Consider the following 25,522-nt stretch of genomic DNA (forward strand, 5'->3'; position numbering starts at 1 on the left):
TTCAGCTGCTTCACTATCAATATTTATTATCAATCTATTGAAGTATTGTAATTAATACGTTCAATTTGAGATGCTTCATTTAAGCCACAGTCTAAAAGTTGTTACTCAAAAGACGATTCGGCTCTTGGTCTTTACATGTGGTGTATACCTTTCTTCCATGAAGACCCTGAGTAGGGCGATTGTTGAACTTGATGAGATGGTTCCCATTATCATCACAAAGGGCTCTGAATTTGTTCAGCTGAAAAAGATATAAATTTATATATCTAGCTCACCTAGTTTTTACTTTAACCTTGTTTTTTAATAAAGCAACACCAAGGCAGATTAAAAACGTTGACTTATAATAAAAATTTACCCCTAAAAAACAAACAAAAAATCCTCGCTGGGACTTTTAGATAAAAAAAAAAACAACAGCAACCAAAAGCGCTGATTATTTTTCCCCAAATGTGTGTAGAAATAAATAAAGGCAACAGTAGTATACCGCTGTTCAAAATCCATGGACAAAAAACAAAATCGGGGTAACAAACTAAAACTGAGAGAAACGCATTAAATATAAGAGGAGAACAACGACACAACATTAAAATGTAACACACACACAGAAACGGACTAAGCATTAGACAAAATCCTATGAGAATAACAAATATAACATCAAAACCAATTACATGAATTCGGGATAGATAAGTACCGTGACACGTCTTATAGTAATGTGAATTCACACTCAAAAATAAGAGAAAACAAACGACACAACGGAAACACAACGTTAAAATGTAACACACACAGAAACGAACTATAATATAACCAATGGCCATATTCCTGACTTGGTACAGGACATTAATACATCCCTTTCAATTATAAAAATTCATAAAAACTAATAATATGTTAAAATTTTTTAACTTTTAATTTGTACATAAAAATCGTACATCTTAATTGCACAATACCCTATAAAGTTTTTTTATTCTGCAACTAATCGACGTGTATATTTCCTAATATAGTAACATAGCTATATTTTGTATAATGTCAATTTCATCATGGAAGACTTTCTAAACAATCAGGGTTCCAATTAAGGGATGAAAATTAGTTTGACATTTGTGTTACGATTTAAAAAGCTATTAATTTATTAAGCTAAATTGTAGTATAAAAGCAATATTAGGTCAATGTAAGAAAAATATAAATATTTTTTTACTCGTCGCAAAACTGGGAAAGGGGTTCGGTTCATTTTCTCAGCCTCATACAAAAGGTTTATATTTTCCTGACATTGACCTAATATTGTATATAACTATTTAGATTGTTAACACCCACCTGTCTCTCTGAAATTGTTTGCGGTTGTGACAAAATTGTCCATGTTACACTTTCGAAACAACCAGGTGTGGTGAGACTCCCATCATATCTATAAAAACAGCGGGTGTTGTTAGGTAGAAGTTTTGAGAGTGACAACGAATCGATACTGCTTTCAGAATCTGAAAAAAAAATCAAATTTATGAATTTTAAAATAAAATTCTGAAGAGTGAATTTTTCTAAATGATTTTTTTTAAAGGAATTTTTTGGTTCAACCAGTGTCAATACTTTATGTGTAATACGAATTCCAAGGGTTGACTGATATATAGAAATATGATCATTTGAACTTTTTCGATCCGTCAGTAAAACCCATTCTAAAAAGGGACTTTTTTAACCGAGAAGAATGCATAAATACGTACCGATGTCCGGTTATAATAGGGACGTTCAATACGATAATTTGCGAATGTGAAGTGCAACGATTTCCGTACAAAAAGAACCAAATCTTTGAGGAGTTCATACGTCACTTTATGCAAGAAAGAATTCTGTCCTTATTCAACACACCCTCATTCTATAGTGGAAGTTGAACTTAATCTTAATCTTGGTCGCGTCGCTTTGTAGAACTTAGATATTAGATGTGTTGTTTATTTGTTCTAGTTCTGAGTATGGGTGAAATGCTTATCACTGGAAGTTAGTTAAACAGCAATAAGCACACAGTAAATTATATATATAGGTTAGATATTTTGCAATGTATTTTCACGTTGCAAATTATAATGTAAAGTCATCCGATACAGTTACAAGAAATAATTCAAAAGGGAAAATGTTTGACATGGTTTAGAGGGAAAATATCGATACTGTGTGTGATACAATAATAACAAATACAAATGTTACAAAAATATGGACAGAATCTTAAATGTGGTCATATGCAAAACCTTCAGATGCAAAACCAAAATGAGTTTTTCGATTTCCTTCATTAAAATTTAAGAAAAAAGTTCACAAAACAAATACTAATAACATTTAAGTCATTTTCTTTAACCCTTTAACCGCAATCCCGCCTGTAGGCGTGATGGCGACAACAATTCTTTGATGGCCCGTATGCCCCTCCATACTTTTGTTTAACTGCCCCAGCTGAACTGTCATGATAGCAGGGACTTTAACCAAGCAGTTTATGGTCCATAAACTCATCTCAGATGTCTGCTCATGAAATAAAGCACTTTGAAAGCCGTTTAAGAGTTCAAAATCGGAAAAACGTGAAAAGTAGCCAAAATCAGGTAGGGTTGGCATCTTTTGATGGCCACTACGTAACTGGAAGTGACTGTAGGTATTAACTATTTTCATACATGCATGCATAGGTAGTACAGGAACACAAAGAGGTATATTATGGCCATTAGGAATCTAGTTTGTGAAATCTAGGTCACCGTTTTGTCAAAAATCCGTAAAAACGATAAATTTAGGCAGACCTGACTTGACAATAATAATTCCTCAGTAAGACACTCAAGTCCAATATACTCCCAGTTAGCATGAATGGACTGCTGTAACTATAGGGTAATACTTGAATGACAAATAAACTCAGTCTTGTCAATGTTTACCTCTCAAGGTCGTTTTAAAGTCGGAAAATATACGGGAAAAATACCATTTTTCAGTTGGGGTGGGTTATAACTCATCAAAGATACCAGGATTGAAATTTTATATTTACGCCAGACCCGCGTTTCGTCTACAAGAGACTCATCAGTGACACTCGAATAAAAAAATGTTAAAAAGGTCAAATAAATTACGAAGTTGAAGAGCATTGAGGACAAAATTCCTAAAAGTTTTGCCAAATACAGCTAAGATAATCTATTCCTGATATAGAAAAAGCCTTAGTTTTTGAAAAATTAAGTTTTGTTAACAGTTAATTTATAATTATGAACATATTAATGATAACTCAAGTCAACACAGAAGTGCTGATTACTGGGCACTACTAAAGATACAATACAGGGTATACTATGTAAGGCAATACCGATGACATGTTTATATATCGTGTAAGCTGTTAAATAAAGGTCTGATTTATTAGGGTGTCAAATTCATAAGAACGAGAAGAGATATTTGGACACAACACATCATCTAAAACACCGAAGGTGATAATATGTAGGTTACATTGCATCACCTATGTATCCAAGGTCTCGTCATGATCGAGATTGATAACACATAAGTAATAAATAACGATCCATATTATCTCTTTACTCTAATTAATATAAGAATATAAAAGTAATCCGATATAATAAGGTATGCAGGGTATCATTGTCTAAAATGCAATTAGTATCAAAAATACAAGAAATTGGCATTGATTTTGTTACATGTAGTTCTAGATAATATGTTGATTTTAAGGCATGTGAAACTTACTCTGTGATGTAACAAAACAGAAGAAAAGAAACTATAAAACTTGATATTCAATCAATTTATGATTTTGAGTCACGGAAAACAGATTTAATGAATGTGCAATAAAGGTAACTTTGCTAAAACATGACTTTGATATCTGAAAACATTCCCGTTTGTATCCATATCATGATAATTAAAACAGGCTTTTTTTTTTAAACTGCATTCCTGTAATTGTATCCTAATAGTTTTCAATAAACTTTCGGATAGTATTTCGTTTTTTTCTTACCATAAGTAGAGATACACACTGTGATGCCGTCAGTATGTCATTTACACCAAAACATCTTTATGCAATAAAATAGATTTAAATAGTTTAGGTTAAGGATCTTTCAGCAATTTCAACTAAAGTTATGTGAAAGCATAATGCATGCAGATTATCCCATTACATTAATGACATCTTGTTTTAAGTATTGGATTAAATCATCTCATATCTGACAGGCGTCAGCCACAATTATTTTAGATTTTTATTCATGTTTTTCTCTGAATGCTTATGACATCTTTACAATAAACAGATTGGATTGGATGAGTACTGATTGCTAATTTAGTCTTAGATGCATGTTTTTTTTATTAGTTGTTAGTGGCTGTGAGCTGCCAGTAATTGTAAGTACTTTCAGATCTGTATTTGGTGTTTTTTTTGTTGTTGTTGGGATGCACAAGTAACCAACTACATCCAGTCTGTGTTTTTGTTAGATGTATTTCTACTTATATCCATCTGAGGAGTTTTTCAACAGATTTGTATAGTTCGTTCTTATGTTGTACTGTTACACCACTGTCCCAGGTTATTGGGACGGTTAGGTTCCGCTAATATGCTTAACGCCGCCATATTCCATTTGTATGTGCCTGTCCTAAGATAGGAGCCTGAAATTCTGTGGTTGTTGTTTGTTGCTGTGTTAAATATTTTTCTGTTATTTTGTTTTGTACACAAATAAGACCGTAGGTTTTCTCATTTGAATTGGTTTACATTAATTTTGTCATTTCGCGGTCCTGTATAGCTGACTATGAGATCGTTCGTTTTCTCTTATGATGTATGCTAGATATAAGATGAGTACACATTGTGTCTGTCAATATCTTTATACCTAGTGTAAGAGAGGCGAAAAATAATTACAAATAAAATGCCTGTAGATGTTATTATGGTTATAGAGTATGACCTGCAAGAAAATTTTCTATCCTAAAAGGAAATTTCGGACGCGATGACAATAACACAAGTTCGAAACGCAGTAGTTCAGTTCATTTTTATTGTGTTTTTTTTAATTGAATTATACATACTTTTGGATTTTACTTTTTCTAAACCTTCAATTAGAGGTTTCAAGTCTTCGTTGTCTTCAGCTGTAGTCTGCAATTGTCAAAATTATAAATATCATTAATATGTACATCATTTTCATATCAAAATTAATTAAAAAGTATCTTATGTACCTCATATTGGTATTTCATTGTTTTGTTACTTTCCAAAATAAAAGTACGACTTTGATTCTAGTACAACCTCCCTCATGTATCCACGACACTATAATGTTGGACACATATCATTAAACATTTTAACATGTTCCTTGAAATTTTGAGTATTTTACCCAAAAGTGTATAAAATGAACCTTATTTTTCAAATCCAAAATAAGTGTTGGAAGCAACGTTAAGTTCATTTTGGTTAGCTATGTCTTTGACAAAATTTGACAAAAAACATACAAAATTTGCAATTATGCATTAAAATACTTTAGATTGCAATATATTGATATAACATGAAATTGTTTTTAAAAAATCTAAGTTTATGATAAAACAGTGGTATTTGGCAACTTTTAGATTTTGACAATGTGAGGAAATACAGGGATTTACCAACCTCTTTTTCGTGCAGAACGCCAACAATTTATTAACTCACTTTTAATGATGTACAAGATTTTTAATTTAAAAATCGTGAAATAATGCAGCTATGTGATTAAAGGAGGACAACTCAAAACATTTTAAAAGTTAAATGACATATTTTACTTATAACAGATCGTCTTGAATATGCAAATCATGTTTCCAGTGGTCGTTAACTTAGTAAGCAAATATAATTATTTCTCGGTCGGTGTAACTCGAAAACTTTCATCTGACTGCAACCTTTAATTATAAGGGTTAACTAAAGTATAGATGTGGTCACTTAAACTGTAAATTGTTCGGTAGTAGCAATGTGAATGCCAGTGCACGGTACAATGCCATTGGTGTTTCAAATGCTTGTATAAAATTCATAAATGCAGTACGTAATTTTCTTTATCTTTGAACAACGCACAATGTTATTAACTCAATTAAGTATAAATTTAAGAACATACCATTTCAAAATTTCACACGATGTGCTACATGTACGAAAAAAAAGTTATGGTCTAAATGTAACTGTATAAAAGTTAATGTGAAAATGTTGAGATAGTGTTCAGCTATGTTTGGTCCATATTCTTATGATATGCCCCGTCGTAATTTATAAAACATTGCTCTTTAATACATGCCCTTTTTAATGTTGCTTGGAGTGTCACTATATGCGTAAAAGTATACGATCGAGCTTTAGCTTCATACACTAGATATATGGATTCTTCTGCTAGTTTGATCTATACAGCGTGAGAGACGGGGTTCCAGTTAATTTTTGTGTGTTTCCTCCGCGATCGATATATTAGTGATTTCTGTATGCTACATTTTAAGTAGTATTCAAATGAAAGCATTGCTAAATTGCTATCAAATAAGTCCAGAAGTATAACACCATTTAGTCTGATTATATATAAGTTTCAGAAGACATTGAAAAAAACACATTTCAAATAAAAAAATCTTTTCTTTATACTAAAACCGCGGAAGCCTGGCTTTCTGTCTGAACCATCTTCTTTGATTCGTACTATATGTATCTCATCAGATTTATTTTGCACAAATACACGCCAATTTACATTTCACGAGTGTCGATTTTTTTAATTGGCAGGACATCATTTTTTGCTATTTATGCAATAGTACCAAGTACACTAATAGTTTACGTGGTCTATTGAACTATCCATAATGTTTAAGTAGTATTGGTTTCCTTTTCATTTATTAATTTGATAGCAATTAACATTACACCATGTTTTAAAGTAGTTTGTTGATGTTCAAATCTTTTAAATCGATTAAGGGGAGACAACTCAAGGTAAAAATAAAGTGTCTAGCATTTTTAACACAAAATAATTATTAAGCTAAAAATAAAAAGAACACTTTTAACATATTGTTATCATTATTTCTACATTCAACTAACGAAACTTAGAGTATTGGTAGTTATCGGAAATTAAACCCTGAGTTTATAGAGTTGTGGAGAAATAACATATATATAAAAAAAAGATAACCCACCTCAAAGAGAATGGCGATGACAGCCAATCCATCGCTGTGTTTCATTGCTTCCTGTATTGATTTGTAGGCCAGGTAATTGTAGTTCACAATATGCATCTGTTAACATAAAACAAATCTTCAATACTAATGTTTTGCAGTGCTCCAGAAAATTAGTATCCGCCATCGTTTTATTGGTGTTTTCTACCTTATAAATACGGTATATGGAAAGTACTTTTTACTTTAAGTGATCCTCCTATAACGTTGAATGTATTCAGATTGTATTTGGTAGACTAATAAACTGCCACGTAGACTGTTCACGGAAATACCATTCAACAAAGGAGTAAGTTCGGTAAGGGCAATATTTGGCCCCGATTATAATGTGTTTCAAGATGACTTAAAGACGTGTAAGAAGTTAAATAGACCTAATTGTAAAAGTTTAATTCTAACGTTGATTTTTACATCCCAAAAAGGTCAAAATATGAGATTTTGTTAAAATTGGCTCAATTTCAACCATATTTAGGACCAGGAAACACAGAGCGCAGGCGTCGACAAACTAAATATACAATTAAGACGTGAAATATCTTCACACACATTTTTTAAAAAGATCTTTGTTTTCGACGTATGCGCTCCATGTTTTCTGTCCAATAATCTTTGGTAAGGGCCGATTTTGGCCTCAAATTTCAGGTTCATCTGACGAAAGATTTTGGACACTTTTTCAACACTTAAGTGTCTATTTCAGTTGATTCAATTAGTTTATGTAAAAGATTTTAACTGAGTTACTCTCCGATTCAAGCTTAAATATGAAAAATTTATCAAACATGCCAAAAAATGTCACTTTTCAGTTGGTTTTCGTCAAAAATGAAAGTGGCCGCATCCGTGTTCATCCTCAACATTTATATATGTTATGTATTATCATTAAATACAACTAACATTTCAATATTAAGAATGGACACAAAAGCGGCCACTTTTATTTAAGACGGAAACCGTCAAAAATTAAACAAAAATTCTAAAATTGTAAAGATTTCAGTGATTTAGCATGACTTAATGATGCTAGTACCCGATATGTGCGGCATTGCATTGTCAAAAACAGCCCATATTTATGTAGCAGAAGCATTCTACTTTCCAATAAATAACTAAAAGTGTACATTTTAACAATTTTGTAAAAATACTATATTTTAGGGCCAAAAAGGGGTCTTACTGAACCTACTCATTTAGCCGTTTTAATTGATTTATCATGGAAAATCAATATGAGTACGACTTGGGACGTCATCATAAAACGAAGGAACATAAATTTCGACAAAATGGCTTATTTCCTATCTAGTCATTGTATTAGCTATAATTTCTTGTGATATTGGTCAATAAATTCTTAATTGCTAGTAGGCTTAAACAGGTAGCCATTTTACCGAACCTACTCCTTTCGTGTGTATCCGTGATTTACTTCTATCAGGAACGCCAAAACCGAAACATGTAAAAACCAGAGATGTATAAATACGTAGCAACGTTACGAGCTAAATATGTCCTAAAGTTACCCCAAAAGAATAGCCATATACGCAAATAATATTGGTGTTTGGCGACTATTCATAATACGGCATTTCAGTATTATAAAAAAACTTTGCTCTACGATCATTGAAGTGTAGTGTTCTTAGGTATAGGGGGAGGGTTGAGATCTCACAAACATGTTTAACCCCGCCGCATTTTTGTGCCTGTCCCAAGTCAGGAGCCTCTGGCCTTTGTTAGTCTTGTATTATTTTAATTTTAGTTTCTTGTGTACAATTTGGAAATTAGTATGGCGTTCATTATCACTGAACTAGTATATATTTGTTTAGGGGCCAGCTGAAGGACGCCTCCGGGTGCGGGAATTTCTCGCTACATTGAAGACCTGTTGGTGACCTTCTGCTGTTGTTTTTTTCTATGGTCGGGTTATTGTCTCTTTGGCACATTCCCCATTTCCATTGTGGTATAAGTAGGAAACACTGGGATTGTGAGTACGAATCTCGCACGTGGCAAGTACGCTCGACACTAATCGATTGACTACGTAGGAGTGTCAGGTGTTTTTTTTTACCGAAAGCCTGTTGTTCTCTCTTGGCACTCCAGCTCCCTCCACAATTAATAAAATCTGAACGCCACGAAACAAAACAGTAGTGACGAAAGTGGCGTTAAAAACCAATCAATGAAATCAAATCTTCTAAGTGGAAATATGAGATTCGATTAAACAAAACCAAGAGATAATGACAAAGTAAATTATTTCCATGTCTCAACCCTGGTTTATGGGTATATTATAAAATACTAACCTCCAATGGAAACGATTGACCTTTTACCAAATGTTCCGATCCAGAGGTACTATCTTTTCCCCAGTGGAAATGGAACTGCATGGTTTTAAAGATAAATCCCCGAAGATGGTTTCCCGTAACAAACACACTGTGATTTGGTGAATCCACTTTAACTACAGCTATACATGAAAATGTATAATAATTTGGAATAAGTAATATTTCTAAGCAATAATTATAAGGCATGATGTCTCTTTAAAATTAAAAAAAGAATAGTTTAGTGCACCTGTTCTGGACGACTTGCTTTTGTAAGTAAACAGAACCTTCACATAGACAAACGAGAAAGCATCTTGCAAAGTTCTTTATTTCACTTTCATATATATATTGATGATGTGCTTTCACAGTCTATGGAAGAAGCGTATCGATAAAAACTTTTCTTATATCATATACCGATATTGTCTAATATTAATTGTAAATATGCAGACATTCCATGCGGAAAATGTTGTTTTCGGCAACGAAAAATTAAGAAAATACTAACTTTAAAATTTATTGTTCAAATATAAACAACAATTGAGTCTAAATATACATTCAGAAGTTAGTTAGAAGCTAAAGTTTATGTCCGTGTAAAATTTGTAGTGCTGTGTTTTTCTTATATACATAAATAAGCAAATGCTATTAGTTCTTATATCAATGCGATACTTTTAAAATATTATAGCGGTGTTTTTGTTATATCAATATTAGTACTTATTAGTATTAATATTAGACTGCTGTACCCATATTTTGACAATTTTACCTATTATGTCTGTTTTGTTCACGCATCGTTGTAAATATGACAGAATTTGACGAGACTGTCATACACGTGAGAGGTTAAGCGCTATAAAACCAGGTTCAATGCACCATTTTCAAAATTTGAAAATGCCAGTACCGAGTCAGAAATATGACAGTTGTTATCCATTCGTTTGGTGTGTTTTATAATTTGATTTTACCATTTGATAAGGGACTTTCTGTTTTGAATTTTCCTCGAAGTTCAGTATTTTTGTGATTTTACTTCTTAGTAGTATTGTATGTAAATAAGCAGTTTTAAGACCGTTGCTTAAATTCAAATTGCTTTTGATAACATCTTACAAATCTCGATTGCTTTTGGAAGCAAAACTAATCAAATAAGGGTTTAATAAACAATGTCGTAATCAAATAGCTAAGTATCAAAATGATTGTTCACATATATAACATTTAGCAAATCTTATAATGAACGCACCGAAATAATATATATCCGATATTCTCGCAACGCACGCATGGACGACTTTCTTTATTGATAACAATGAAACTAGCTTGTGACAAAGATGAATCATACTGTCCTCGTTCAGATTGATTCGACAAAATCTGACCCTTACTTTTGAATCTCCTTTTTTATACAAATTAGACCGTTGGTTTTCCTGTTTGAATGGTTTAACACTAGTAATGTTTTTGTTCCTATATAGCGTGGTGTTCGCTGTGAGCCAAGGCTCCGTGTTTAATGTCCTACTTTGATCTACAATTGTTTACTTTAAACAGTTGTTACTTTGATGGAAAGTTGTCTCATTTGAACTCATGCACCATCTTCTTATATCTATAAATCTTTTAAAATTTCCCCTTATAAATAACTACTTTCCAGTCGATCCTCAAACTGAACGATATAAATTTATAAATATAGAAAAGATATATACACATTTCTAACGTCAAAAGACATTTACATCTTATTTATTTGTGTACTTAGCATTTTTTTTAGTACTCATCGAAGAAATGAATTTATAACAAGCAATACGGATTGTTATTTTGCACTAAGTTTATGTAAGCGTTAATTTTGTTACAGTTACGAAATTTTAGTGATATTGATCCTAAAACATTAAACCGTTCGTGATCTAAGTTTGTGAATTATGTTTGCAGTTTTCTTGACATGCATTGTGACGTGTCATCGTATTCATTTTATATTAGAAAACTATAGCAGTTATATTAGAAAAGTATCGCATTCATAAATTTTTGATATTAAAAAATCATCGCTATGATATAAGACAAATATCGCATTGATATTTTAAAATATAGCAGTATCTTTGACGTATAGGTGATTTTGGCTTAGCAAACAAGTGAATTCATCTCAATTGCATTCCACTGAATTTGCTACATGATATTTATAGAATGTGTACACCTACAAATGATAAATCGTGCATTTATGTCTCATTTATTCAACAATTCAATTTTCTCGTTTAAATACACCTTGCTTGTTATTACATAAAATAATTCATGGAAATAATACACCAGACGTATGACGTGTTAAATGTCACCCTGTTTTCAGAAAAGAGTCATTACTTTATGCCGGGAAATCTGCCTTTCTTCGTACAAATGCTACCATTCGTCTGAAATTTCCCACAATGCAACTCGTTGATATAAGACAATATCGCTCGTTGATATAAGAAAAGTTTTTATCGAATCGCTTCTTCCATAGACTGTTTCAATTAATAACCAATATGTCAGTAAGTGCTAGCATCTCATAATAATTACATCAGATGTATGTTTCATTATAATACGTTATTCTGATTGGCTAACTGCACATCACGTGTTATTCCTTAAGCAATTGCATTACACAATAAAACTTATCATTCATGATAAAACGAGGTCCCACAATAAAGTGCATAGGTGAATTAAATTAAAAATTTATAAAAGTCTTGTTTTCATGATCCTAGCTAAAAAAAAATGTAATTATAAGTATTGAATGCTTCTTTTTGTAACTTCATAGGGTTGTAAAAGCGTTGACCGTGCGCACATTTTTAGAATACAAAATGTAATTCGGTCAACGCTTTTACTCCCCAATAAAGTTACAAAAAGGAGAGCATTGATAATGTTCACGTAGCTGTCAAAAATTACAAACAATCAGTTAGTTTAAACAATATTTTTTTTTCAAATGTGCACGAAATACAATTATACAATAGAAATACTGGGATTCGGAAACATTTGGGGTTAATGATAGATTGCAGGGTTGGGTGATCCATTGTTTTCGAAAGTGGAAGAGTCCTAATCTTAAAATTAATATATAGAAATTTTGGACTTTTTTTTTGCCAAAAAAGTTAACTTTCCTTTCAACAGGGTACGCCTCTCCTCAAATCCCCTGGGACTCTAAAATCCGCCACCGAATTTGAATTCATTCACAACTTTGTATATATTGTGGCGGTTTAAAAAAAAATCAAAACGGTTTATTCAATGACGATAGTTTTAACATTTATTGTTGTTAGTACATCAACACTTAGATTTTGTTTATGTATGCCTACCAGTATGTCCATTATTCCGCAGAGTGAGACTAAACTCCTTTGTTTTCTCAAATCCATTAAAATTCATAAAAATAGATGGATCCAAGGTTGGGTTACTTGGTATATCAATTGGTGACTGATGCTGTCGGCCACAGTCTGGGTACTCTTTGTTCCAATGACCTAGGCCTGAAAAATTACAAAAACAAATTACGTAATTTACGAATAAAAGTAAGGTATTTTGAAGATATACTTAGATGCCTGCAATTCAGGGCTGTTTATCATATTTATTTTTCGGTTTTTTTTTAAATAAATCTTGTTGGTTTTATTGAATTATTTCACATTTTGTCATGTGCGGGCCTATATTATAGCTTGTAATGCGGTTTTGATTGTGCTTATTGTTGAAGCCGTACGGTGCATTTAGAAGTAGATGTCACCGTCCTTAGTCTGTGGTGGATATTAGTCTGTGGTGGATATTAGTCTCATTACACATATTTCAGATTTAATTATTTCTTGAAGAATGTTTTGATATTCGAACATCATTATGCACTTATAATTGAATGTTTCTCTTTGTAAGTTTATTGGGAATGTTAAAAGTGTCAACCGAAGTACATTTTGTATGAAGCGCGATCTGTAAAACTCACCATTATAACCTTCAAAGCACAAATCTGATAAATTGATATACTCACCATGTTGACCTTCATAAGACCAATCTTATAATCTCACCATGGTGACCTTCATAAGACCAACCTGATAAACTCACCGTGTTGACCTTCATAAGACCAACCTTATAATCTCACCATGGTGACCTTCATAAGACCAACCTGATAAACTCACCGTGTTGACCTTCATAAGACCAACCTTATAATCTCATCATGTTGACCTTCATAAGACCTACCTGATAAAATCACCGTGTTGACCTTCATAAGACCATGGAACCTTATAATCTCACCATGTTGACCTTCATAAGACCAACCTTATAATCTCATCATGTTGACCTTCATAATATCAAACTGATAAACTCATCATGTCGACCATCATATTACCAACCTTATAGTTTCACCATGCTGACCGTCATATTGTCCAATTTGAATAACTTACCATGTAGACATGTAGGCCTTCATATGACCAATTTGAAACACTTGCAATGTTGACCTTATTAGGACCAACCTTATAATCTCACCATGTTGACCGTCACAAGACCAACCTTATAATCTCACCATGTTAATCTTATAACACCAACCTTATAATATCACCATGCTGACCGTCATATTGGCCAACTGGAAAAACTTACCATGTAGACCTTCATATGTCCAATCTGAAAAAACATACAAAATGTCATTACTTGTAAATATCTTGCAACACAAGGCATATTTAGTATCATTCTGTAAAGTACCAGTAGATTTAAAAATTATTATTGTGTATTATACTTTTATTAAACAAAATTGAGCATACTTCTGTCGTTGTATTCAAACTACAAGGGTTGACTCTGTAAATGCAGAAAAGATCGCGATTTTTTTTATTAATGGGAACAATGCGACCGTATCAGGTTCTCAATAATAAAAACTCGCATCTCTAGTTTCAGTAGTGGTTTTTATACAAAAATGTTTTTGCAATCGCATTTATAAGGCCTCTTATTTTTACAAAAAAATAATATTGATTCGCAATGCAAAATGCGCACATTAATATCTGAATTTACATTATTTATTAATCAAAGTACTGAAGTACTGAACATAGGATGATCCCAAGTTCTGTGGATGGTCAAAAGCACATGTCACAGAAAAAAATCACATCTCTATACCTGAAACTGAGGTTAATGTACAAATTTTTTTTTTCTGAGACAAGTTCGTGTGATAATGAATAAATGACAGGAAATTCAACCGCACCGTTATAACTATTATATTGTAGTGATACAAATCAGTATACCTGGGACTATCATACTAATATAATAATAATCCCAGAGTATACACTGGTTTGTTGTTATATATTATATTAATATAACAGTTACATGTATATATAATTTTCATCCATTTGTATATCATTCTATTCTTACTATTCTAATAATAATTTAGTATAGTGCAGTGCAAGTGCAAGGTGTATACTCTTCTTTAAAAAAAAAATTTTTCTAAAAGATTGGATATGAGAAGCCATTTATATTTTCCCGCAAAAACAATTACAGAGTTACCGGTCCTAGTCGGGAGTGTCGCAAAACGTTCTTGAGATATTCTTCTGCAAGTTATAACACAATTTTTTTTTCGGTATGTGTGCATAGGGGTGTTGCTAAACGGTGGAAACAGAAAACGGAACGGAATACCGAACGGAAACGGAATACGGAAACAAAAAGAATTTTACATCTATTCTTTTTGGTAATATTTGTTCATAGTCATTTCGTATTTTTTATATCACATGTTTACAAGAAATGAAATGAATAATAGATGATGAGCCTATTTTTTTTTAACAATGGCAAACTTATATATTTAATTTAATTGCAATGGGTATCCACTAACAAGTGTTCCATTAAATGATGCATTTGTTATTCCACTTAAATGTTCTTAATATCATAAACGTTAGTCGTTCATGCGATTCACTAATCCGTTTGACTTTTCTAATTTTCCAAAAGAAAAAAAAAAGAAAGAAAAAGATATGTGGAATAAACATCAATAAGATAGTAACATACCAACAAAAAGTTAATCTATAAAGGCCTAAATGATTGACATTCGCATCGATTCTAGACAGGTTGTGAAGAAACTAACTGCTTTGGGGGAATGCTTTTCATCATTTTTTTCTCTGTTTCTTTTTTAATTGCTTTGAATTAGGATAAGTGATGTAGAGTATCTTGTGATTTTCCTGTTATCTTCCCTAGTGTAATGAAGAAGGCGTTAGAGAAACCCGATGGGACAATCAAGTATGAATAACAACAGATATGGGAACCTGGAATCTAGACATAGAAAGTTGCATACATTTATCTTTACCTTACGCTTGACAAAATCATTCGTTTAACAAAGCCTTATTCACCGACACCGAATTACATAGTTGGTATTAACGTCGGGAAAGCAATGCTCTTCAAGACTTAAATATAAAAATGATTTAAAAAAAACTGTCTGCAAAACAATACATGCACATACGATTGATACAATGCCCTTTTCAAGCTAGCGGTAGTCTTGTCCTATGGTTTCTAAAAATCAATCTGTCCATAGTGTTTTGAATATCATACTGCTTAATTCTTCTTTGAAAATAATTTAAAAACATTAACATCTTTATGAATTTATATTAAATCATGCTGAAGTAATGTATAAATTTGTTCTTTTTTTTATGACGATAATGATTCTTAATTTTACGATTTTGCCAAACATCCGATTATCCCATATATCATTGCTTTATAGACTTAAACAGAGGACACAGTATAGTGCCTTCAGGTACTTCAGTATCAACGGTGAAGCAGTTGATTTTGTCGAGCTCATCGTGATTCTTTGCTTGCGGTAGCATAGGAATGAGTCAATCCAACATGGTGTTTACTTTAGAGCCACTAACTGGTATAATTCAGATTTAAGTACTAGTAGTTCATGCTGGGTTGTGTCGAGGCTTTTTTCAAATTCTTATATCAACATGTCTGTTTGGTGTCCTTCATCGATGTTTTGTCCAATAATTGATAACTGTACATGGTGTATTTACGAAATGCAACTAGTACAATGTACTAGTAGATACCCTAATAATGATTGGGGCTAATATTAAGTTTGGTTTAATTTGACACAGTAGTTTAATTTAAAGCAGGTTATAATTTTTTAGACTTACAATAGTTACTGAAGACCCCTTATCATTATTTTAATTAGTTTCAAGTTGTGATCATGTGAAATTGTGTTGTTTCCAATTTTCCCTTAGACTTTTATAGGAAACCCCTATATTCTATTTTTATTTCTAATCATGTTTGTGGCCTTGTTGGTTGAACTACGTGGTCATCGGATACATTTTACAATCAAAATACCCTATTGAAATTTATGGCTAATTTTAATTCTATTTGCCCCGATAGATTTTAAATGTGGAGAAGATTTTGTAAAAGATTACAAAACTTTACGAAAAGTTGACTATAAAGGACAATAACTCCTTAAGGATATTGGCAACTTTTGCCATTTACGCTCTTTTGTGTTTTGGGTAAAAACGAAAGAAGACAGAGGGAAACTGCATACAGAAAATTTTCAGCAATGCAAGATCAACAAAAAGAGATATTTGTCATATCTATAAACCTAAATGTAGATCATCTTTTTTTAGTTGTTATGTATTTCCAAATCAATTTCCTTTTTCCCTTGATATCGCCTACCCTATTTTTAGCCTACATGTTGTGTGATTTTGTTATTTCAGTCATAGGGACTTGACTACAGGTCATATATATAGCTCTTTAATCATCTATGTGCATATCAAGACTAAAATTACGTTTTTTAAATGCACGTAGACGATTAACGTGCAATATATCTGACTTGTAGTCAAGTCCCTATGATTTCAGTCTTTATTGATTATCGTAGTTGTTGTCAACTATCGCACCACGCTCACCGCGATCTAAAATAAATTCAGATCGTGGTGAGGTCGCGGTATGAGCGGCATGAAAATGTAAATTTTCCATGCTTTCACGATGCAGCTACGTCCCCATTACGCTTCTACAACGATCCCGCTACGATTATACCACGTTCTCACCGCGCTTACTCTACGACCTCACTACGCTGATAAAGATCTTTCTACGCTCATCACGTTCTCAGTACGACCATACCAAGAGTTATCCGATTGCAACACAATCTTTCCACCCTTCTACTGCGATTATAGCACGTTCTTATCACGATTATACTACGCTAATACCGCGATCTTACTACATTCTCAGCAATAACGTCAACATCGTGTTTCATATCAATACAGTTCCAATTCCATTTCGCGGAAACAATAAAGTCATGCCAACAAAATCTACTAGAACACGTGGGCGTGGTGGTAGGGGTTGATGTAGAGGCAATTGTGTTTGTGTGTGTGTGGGGGGGGGGGGGCTCTGATAATAACGCATCCTGAACAAACAGAGATGTCGGACCGACCAATCCAACCTAAATTACAACATATTGCTGGTCCATAAAGCTAAATGACGATATTTTAGTGATCAATACCAGAGATGACACAGATATGTTAATATATATATTAAAGGAATATGTGGTATGAGTGACAATGAGACAACAAAACATCCAAGTAACAATTTATAATAGTAAACTTTTATAGGCAAAGGTGCGGTCTCCAACACGGAGCTTTGGCTCACACCGAACAGCAAGCTATAAAGGGCCCCAAAAATTACTAGTATAAAACCATTCAAATGGGAAAACCAACGGTCTAATCTATATAAAAACGAGAAGCATGGTTGAGTCGTTAGAGAAAATGGACAAGAGGTCTTAATTACATACAGACAAACAAAACCTGGAGAGATTTAACATATTTTATGTGAAAATGACAATGAGAATGATGGCCGTAGTATGAACGTAGTCAAGTCGTAAGAAGAGCGTGATGAGGACGACAAGGGCGTGCTAGAATCGTACTATGGTATTAAACAGCGTGGTGTAAACGTGGTATAGTCGTATTGGAAGCGTAGTTGGGTCGAGATGAGAACGTGATGGTCGTAGTGAGGTCGTAATATTTAACGTCGATGTGAGATCGTAGCACATTCTCTCTGAATAGAATCACACTTTCGATACGCTCTCGCTACGATGGTACAGCGACCTTTTCTATCTTGCTACGACCTTAATGCGCTCTCACTACGCTTCAACTACGACCTGATTTCGCCACGACCGCACCACGATTATTTTCAACATGTTCAAAGTTGGCCACGCTCATCACGATCTTGAAGACCTCACCACGACCGTAAAACGACCTTACTACGACCTACACGATCGTACTACGATCATCCAAATTTGCATTTGTTTCACAGATCGTAGTGCGATCGTGGCCTAGCGGGACTGCGGTATAATGACAAATCATTGTCATATTATTAATTTGTGTTTAAAAAAAAATATGTATAGGAGTATCCATTGAAACAAGCGATAAGGATTGCTATTTTGCACTAGATAATGTCTTCGGATCTATAATTTTTATTAATCGGTTGAAAACTCAAAACTAATTTGCATAATAGAAATTTAGGCGATAGCAATACATCGGAATGACCTCAAGGTCATCTCGATGTAAAAATCAAAGTATTTTTTGTTCTAACACCAAACGTACTATTAAACAAAGAGATTGGACAACAGGCAAAGCCTATACAAATCAGTTCACATACAAAATGGATTGAATAACCGATTTTATATATACTAGTCAACAAAAGAAACGATACACGACTTTGAAATAAAATTTATCAAAAAGTGTTACATATAAAACAAAATGATATACACTATTTTAAAAAGCTTTCATTTTCAATGTATGCATATGTGATAATGAAAATCCAAACTTTTCGGAAAGTATCTAAATTCGGTGTAAACGGTCATAGGGTGTAAATTAGTTTTGCAGAAAGTTGAATAAAAAATCGACACATAATTTTCTAAGTACTAAATAAGATTTCAAATTTGTTTAAAAATATTCAATATGCTAATCAAGTTATGTTCATGTTGTAACTAATGTGTTGAAATATTGTTTTTTTTTTAATTTTTGGGAAAAAAAAGTATTTTTTGAAATCTCAAAAATTGCAAAATTTTTTTTTTTATTTTCGTCTCAAATCATTGCTTTAGATATGAAAACAATACACAGTAAATTTGGTAACCTTCGGATTAGTTGTAAGATTGTTACCGCTTTTTGAATATCACTTTACACATACTGTCTATGGTAAATCAGTTGATAATGTATACATTTTAACGATTTCTCGTGGGGCCGAACTTTGCTTAACTAATGAACGAAGAAACTGTATGATTTTTAAAAACAATTGATGACAAACACTGTCTTTACCTTTAAATGAGAGGTTGGCATCATTAGTTGGAACTTCTGTTTTTAAAATTGTCGTTTTATGTAAATTTTGTAAAAAAAAAAAAAAAAAAAAATCGCGAAAAACGTCATAAAAGCAAAAAAATATTTTTTTTTAAACGGATTTATATTTCCATAATGATTAAGTATTACTTCCTTCAATATTGGTCCAATGAACGGAAAACTTTATCTTTAATTTGAAAAAAAGTCTTGTATCGTTTCTTTTGTTGACTAGTATATTTCTGCATTATAAATAATTCGTTAGTCAAGACCATTTTTTTTTGTTTAATACATTACATCCATAAACTAATAGTAAGTTATTATCAGTGAACCCTTGCCAGTTCACTATGTGTTTTTTTTTAAATCTCAAATTTGATATCACATCAATAAGTAAAAATAAGGAATTAAATTTAAAAAAAAGTTTGTAGTACTTGTTCAAATGTTCGTTTGCGTCCAATATATATTACTTAAGATAGGTAACAATTGCGCCAAAATATGGAATTCATATGCGTCAAATTGTCTGTAAGAATATGCAATATACACACTCGATCATTCATAACAGATCATGATACCGCTAAGCTTTCATACAGAAGAGTGAGAGAAAGAAGATGGCGTTGCACAAACATGACTATAGTTCTGTGGTTTATAAAGATGAGCAGTGTATCAATGTTTGAGTGGTTCTGTATCACTTATGCATGAAACTAAACTTCAGAAATTTAAGCGAAAAATGCTCCGATAGGCGTGAATAAAAAAGGCTGTAGAAATGATATCTAAGATTTGTTTGTAACGTGTTACATCACCTTTAGTTATGTAATACAAAATAGAATTTTAAGTTTTTACTACCGTTTAAAGATCAACAAAAAGATAAACAAGACATTCAAAATTGAACAAAATTCAACATAGAATGTAATAAGTCCCAAGAACAATAACCTATTGGAACAAAAAAAAAAACAATCAATATCATAAATATTAAGTGCACGTTTGTAGACCTGTTAAATCTTTAATCTCAAAACATCAATTAAAAAAAGTAAAATAACAAAAATACCGAACTCCGAGGAAAATTTAACAGCGAAAAGTCCATAATCAAATAAATAAATTTGGTGTATTTACTGTCTTCTGATTGGTTAAAATTAATAGTTTTATTTTCAATGTTGTCAATGTTGATGGCGACACGCCCACTCTGACGTTGTGTATTCATACGCCACCATGTGTGTACGTTGTTATTGTTAATATAAATAATATAAAAAGTTCTTTGAGACTTATTTTTTACAGAAATTTATTTATAATGAATGGCAATAATTTATTTTGATTTTATTGAACCATAAAACTAATTTTTGACTCTTCACATTTTACATAATCCGCTTCGCGGATTATTCAATGTGAAGAGTCAAAAATTAGTTTTATGGTTCAATAAATTCAAAATAGATAATAGCCATTCATTAAATGGCAAAATTAAAAGCTGAAACACATTGTTCGATAGATAACTACTGTCATATATATTCCCGACTTGGTACACACATTTTCATATGTAGAAAATGATGGATTAATCCCTTATATGCACATTAGTTGTATTTAATTTTGCTTTATTTCAAATTGCATTTATTAATCAATATATTGTTGTAAATAAACCTGCTGTAGCATAATATTAAATTTGTTGAGGGTAAAAGAAAAAATAGTTTATACTGAAGAAAAACATCTTGAAATAAATTACGTAAAATGTGTCAGAAAATCCTTGTTCAGAGAAAGAGGGAAACTGTACCCAGCTGAGCCAAGAAGTTAACTAGAGATGCATGTTATTAAACAAACAATTGTGATAAATAAATATGAAGATTTCGTTTAACTAAATTAAATTAAAAGTAGCATTATGATTCATGGTTATGAAGCTAACATTTTTTTAATGGGTACAGAAAATGTATTTGTCGATGAGACATTCAAGTACGTATACTGTTCAAAATAATTTAGTCAATTTTAAACAACATACGGACTGAAGAATTGACAGAACAAGCAACTGGTGTTTTAACTGTTGCCTTTTAAGTCATGCTGCTGTTTCTGAAAAAAAAAATCTTTGCTTCAGGAATGTAGTTAAAATATAATATCAAAATGAATTTTACCATTATTCATCTTCATTTTGAAGAAATAATGTAATAACATAAGCAACACGACGGGTGCCACATGTGGAGCAGGATCTGTTCACCCGTCCGGAGCACCTGAGATCATCCTAAGTTTCTGGTGGGTTTCGTGTTGCTTAGTCTTTAGTTTTCTATGTTGTGTCTTCTGTACTATTATTTGTCTCTTTGTCTTTTTATTTTTAGCCATGGCGTTGTCAGTTTATTTTCTATCTATGAGTTTGACTTTCCTTCTGGTATCTTTCGTCCCTCTTTCAGAAAAGGAAGCATTCGCCGTTGTAAAATACCATAATTATACAAAGCTGTAAAGGTTTTGCCTGTGTCTGTAGTTAAAAGTTTCTGACTTAAATATGATGAACTTGTCTTTCTGTTAATATTTTTCTTGTTCTGTTTACATGATTTTTAAAAACTTAATGTAACAGTATCAAAGAAAGCTCAATTATAAATTATATCAATGAAAGTATGTTCGAATACTAAACAGATATTAAAAAATATGTGCTAGACTATAATGTATATAAAAAAATCAATGCTTGTAGTTATACTGGCAAATTTAAGGACCAAGTTAAGAGATAGTATACATGTACTTTACTAGGCGGTTTAGGCTTTGTATATTGCTCAACGCCGTACGGTGAGTGGCCGATAGTTGTTAATTTCTGTGGCATTTTGGTATCAGTGGCAATTTTACCACATCTTCTTTTTTTCAAAATCTACGGAATTTGTATGGAAAAGGGATAACAGTAATGCTTGTAAGAAGGGTCTTTAAAAAAGCCATCATACTGAATACTGTCTTTATATATAAATATTGCTGCCTGGACTTCAACAGATTCTTAGAATGACCTTTTCGGAAAAAGAGACTGTTTGACTGCTTTTAAACAGTAAATTCTAATAGAAGCACAAATTAAAAAAGAACTTCTATTTTCAGAGAGAGCAACTCAACGTGTACGTAATATACATACGAAGTACTCTATTTGGTACGCGATGGACGGGTAATTTTATCGGATATCATACATCATCTCTTTCTCTAAAGTCGTGGAAACCTTACAAAAAAGTTTTTCTTAAATTCTTTTTTGATTGGTGGGGAGGGGTCTCACGTATTTCAAGGATATATCTTACTCTGCAAAGCATTGATCCTTTTCTTCAGTGTCTTTTTTTGCCTACTATGTGGACAGCACATACAAGATTTATCAAACGTGTTGTCGTCCTAAATACATGTCAAATATTTGACACTGGACATAGGAAATCGCTACAAGTTACTTCAAGTAGTTTTACGTTGAGATGGACATCAGTATGATTAATATATCAGTTCTTGGAACCAAGCAAACAGTAGTCAGTAGTAGTTCACCAAATTTACAAAATGCTATTTAAAAAATGTATTAACCTACTACATGTATCATGTGGCGAATATAAATACATTTTTGTTTTTAAATTTAGATATTTGAAAAAAACTGAAATAAGTTTGAAAGAATTCAACATGTGCGTATGTATATTGAATATGTAAGTCAATGTTTACCTTTCGAATTTTCTCTGGTCTTAAATCTGTTTCAGTATAATCATTACGTTTAATGTATGTCAAATGTAAAACTAATCGTAAGAGTTAACACTTACCATATAAAAGAAAATAGAGATTTCACTTATGTTCTTTGCTAAATTTTCTTTACAAGTGTGTAATAAGGAAATCAAACTGGCAAAAAATGATTTATAACATTTCTAATGATCAATATTTGTCATCAGTTAACATATAAACTTAATTCACAAAAAAAAAAAAAACGGCTTTTTAAAATATTATTAAAAAGTAAATATAAAATTGTGTATTATTACCGAGACAATTTCGTTCTCGTCAATTCGGTCTTCTTTTTGTCCAATTTCTTTATTGTGAGTATTTAAAAAAAAGCATGCAAAATATCAAAAAAACGTTGTTTTGAAGTCTACTTCCATTTGTTTACTTTGCTTTTTATACCTATGGTCTCCACGCTCTAAGTACATTGAAAAACATTTGCACCAACTCTTTGGGTATGTATTTAGCCTGTTGCTGGGCCAACTATTTGCCTTTTTTCAATATAACCTCTTTTGCCCCTGGGAGAATGAACCTCCTATCCTTAAAGTCATATGAAACTTCAACTTTTACAAAAAATGTTAAACATGTTTTATATAACGGAATGGCTAAGTTTTACTCTAAAAGAAGTGGACGTGGACTTTTTCTTAAAGAAAATTATTAAATAAGATTCCAACTTCATAAGGCAAAGTTTTGAATGCAGTTTTCAATTGAATAATATATTCTTTTATTTTAAGTCTACAAAATTCAAATAAGTAGAAAAAAGATGATTTATTTAATCAAATGACCTGTAGTGCATTTTAAAGTTTTAAAATAGTTTATTTAAAATATTTTTTTAAATATACAAATTAATCACTCACCACTCGCTGCTGACAGCTGAAACACTAAAAAGATATATACAATCATCTTTGCTTGTCGTGTAAATCCTTATCTGTCTGATGCTTAAATCCTTTTTATAATTTATACCAATCAATAAATATCAATTTGTAACATATGTTTTTGTATTCTTTTTATCTACCAATAATTTTAAAATATTGTCGTTAAAAAAAGACTATAATAATTTTGATTACATTGTTTGCGAGTTTAATATTGAAAACGAACTTGAAATCAAAGAAGTCTTATTGAAAAATTTCCGTTAGAACGATCAAAATGTCGTAAACAAAATTGAAATTCAGATTTCAGATGCAATGAGACGTAAAACAAATTACTGGCCATTAGAAAAATCAGAGTGCTTTAAAACATTTTCATCGCATGTAATATCTATCTACGACCACCCCTTCTTCATGTGGTAATCATTTTGGTTTATTAAATGACATTGCCCTCTCACTTTGCAAGTCATACGTTTCTTGTCTGTTGTTATGTAGACTCCCCTTACAAAACACACCTCTGATATGAGGACAATGTCCTCTTGCTTAAAAATGGCAAACGTTACTCGACCTGATGTTGCGTAGACTTTCCTTCTATACAGAGTCATAAGACACGTGCATAAGATCAGAGAAAAACTCATTCTTTATTTGAGAAATCTTGAAATTATTTAGTTCACTTGATAAACTATTGTTTCGGGTAAGGGTGAAGGTTGATACCTATTAAAACGTTTAAACCCGCTGCATTTGTTTACACTTGTGCTAAGTCAGGAACGTGATGTTCAATAGTTGTCTTTTGGTGATGTTGTTTATAAGTTTTTCTTGTTTCTCGTTTATAGATTAGTCAGTTGGTTTTCCCGTTTGAATGGTTTTACACTAATTATTTTGGGGGCTCTTTATAGCTTGCTGTTCGTTGTGAGCCAAGGCTCCGTGTTGAAGACCGTACTTTTACCTATACCAGTTTTTCTTTTACAAATTGTGACCTGGATAAGAGTTGTCTCATTGTCACTCATGCCACATCTCCTTATATCTATACACCTTATTAACCAGTCGGACTAATTATGACCGTTCGAGAGCAAATGAGTTCATGCGGATTTCAAAGAATTCCAATGGGGAAAAAGTAAGAGAAACGTTGTAACGGTGAACTGATGTCAAAAAATACTGGATGCTCCTACTGATAAACGACATTATAATTATGACCTAACCATTATCCTATAAGACCGAAAAGAGATATTTAGACGCCACTGCAACCACGTACATATCGAATCCACTGAAAATACAACATATAAGATAGAGCCGAGGGGAAAAAGCCATCAAAGGAAGGAAAACTAACAATAGAAGAGGAAAGTCGTTCCATTTATCATAAATTCTGTTACGATATATTTAAAAAAAAAAGGTTAATCGTCTCTATAAACGTAAGATCAAGTATGGGGCAGTTGGAAATATAAAATCTAAATATCTGCAGGAAATGTTAAAAATATTTATCAAA

General features: G+C 32.1%; 1 protein-coding gene across 1 annotated transcript; it reads right to left on the reverse strand.

The window, feature by feature from the left end:
* Positions 1 to 24,385, reverse strand: LOC143048923 (carbonic anhydrase 7-like). Its single transcript, XM_076222787.1, has 8 exons — positions 24,379 to 24,385; positions 13,821 to 13,844; positions 12,551 to 12,715; positions 9,276 to 9,433; positions 7,006 to 7,101; positions 4,951 to 5,017; positions 1,297 to 1,454; positions 1 to 238 (listed from the first exon to the last, which is right to left on the reverse strand). The coding sequence occupies exons 1-8, from the start codon at positions 24,383 to 24,385 to the stop codon at positions 92 to 94; spliced, it is 822 nt and encodes a 273-aa protein (XP_076078902.1). The 3' UTR covers positions 1 to 91.
* Positions 24,386 to 25,522: the final 1,137 nt, after the last annotated feature.

Source organism: Mytilus galloprovincialis, chromosome 1 (genome assembly GCF_965363235.1).
Source record: "Mytilus galloprovincialis chromosome 1, xbMytGall1.hap1.1, whole genome shotgun sequence".
NCBI classification, from domain to species: domain Eukaryota; kingdom Metazoa; phylum Mollusca; class Bivalvia; order Mytilida; family Mytilidae; genus Mytilus; species Mytilus galloprovincialis.

What these genes read in the sequence shown, in the direction of transcription:
- LOC143048923 (XM_076222787.1), bottom strand. An exon ending in GACATATGAAGGTCTACATG is followed by an intron (nt 12,716 to 13,820) that starts GTAAGTTTTTCC and finishes GTAATTTTTCAG; the next exon opens with GCCTAGGTCATTGGAACAAA. An exon ending in AGAAAAAGTAAAATCCAAAA is followed by an intron (nt 1,455 to 4,950) that starts GTATGTATAATT and finishes TTTTTTTTTCAG; the next exon opens with ATTCTGAAAGCAGTATCGAT.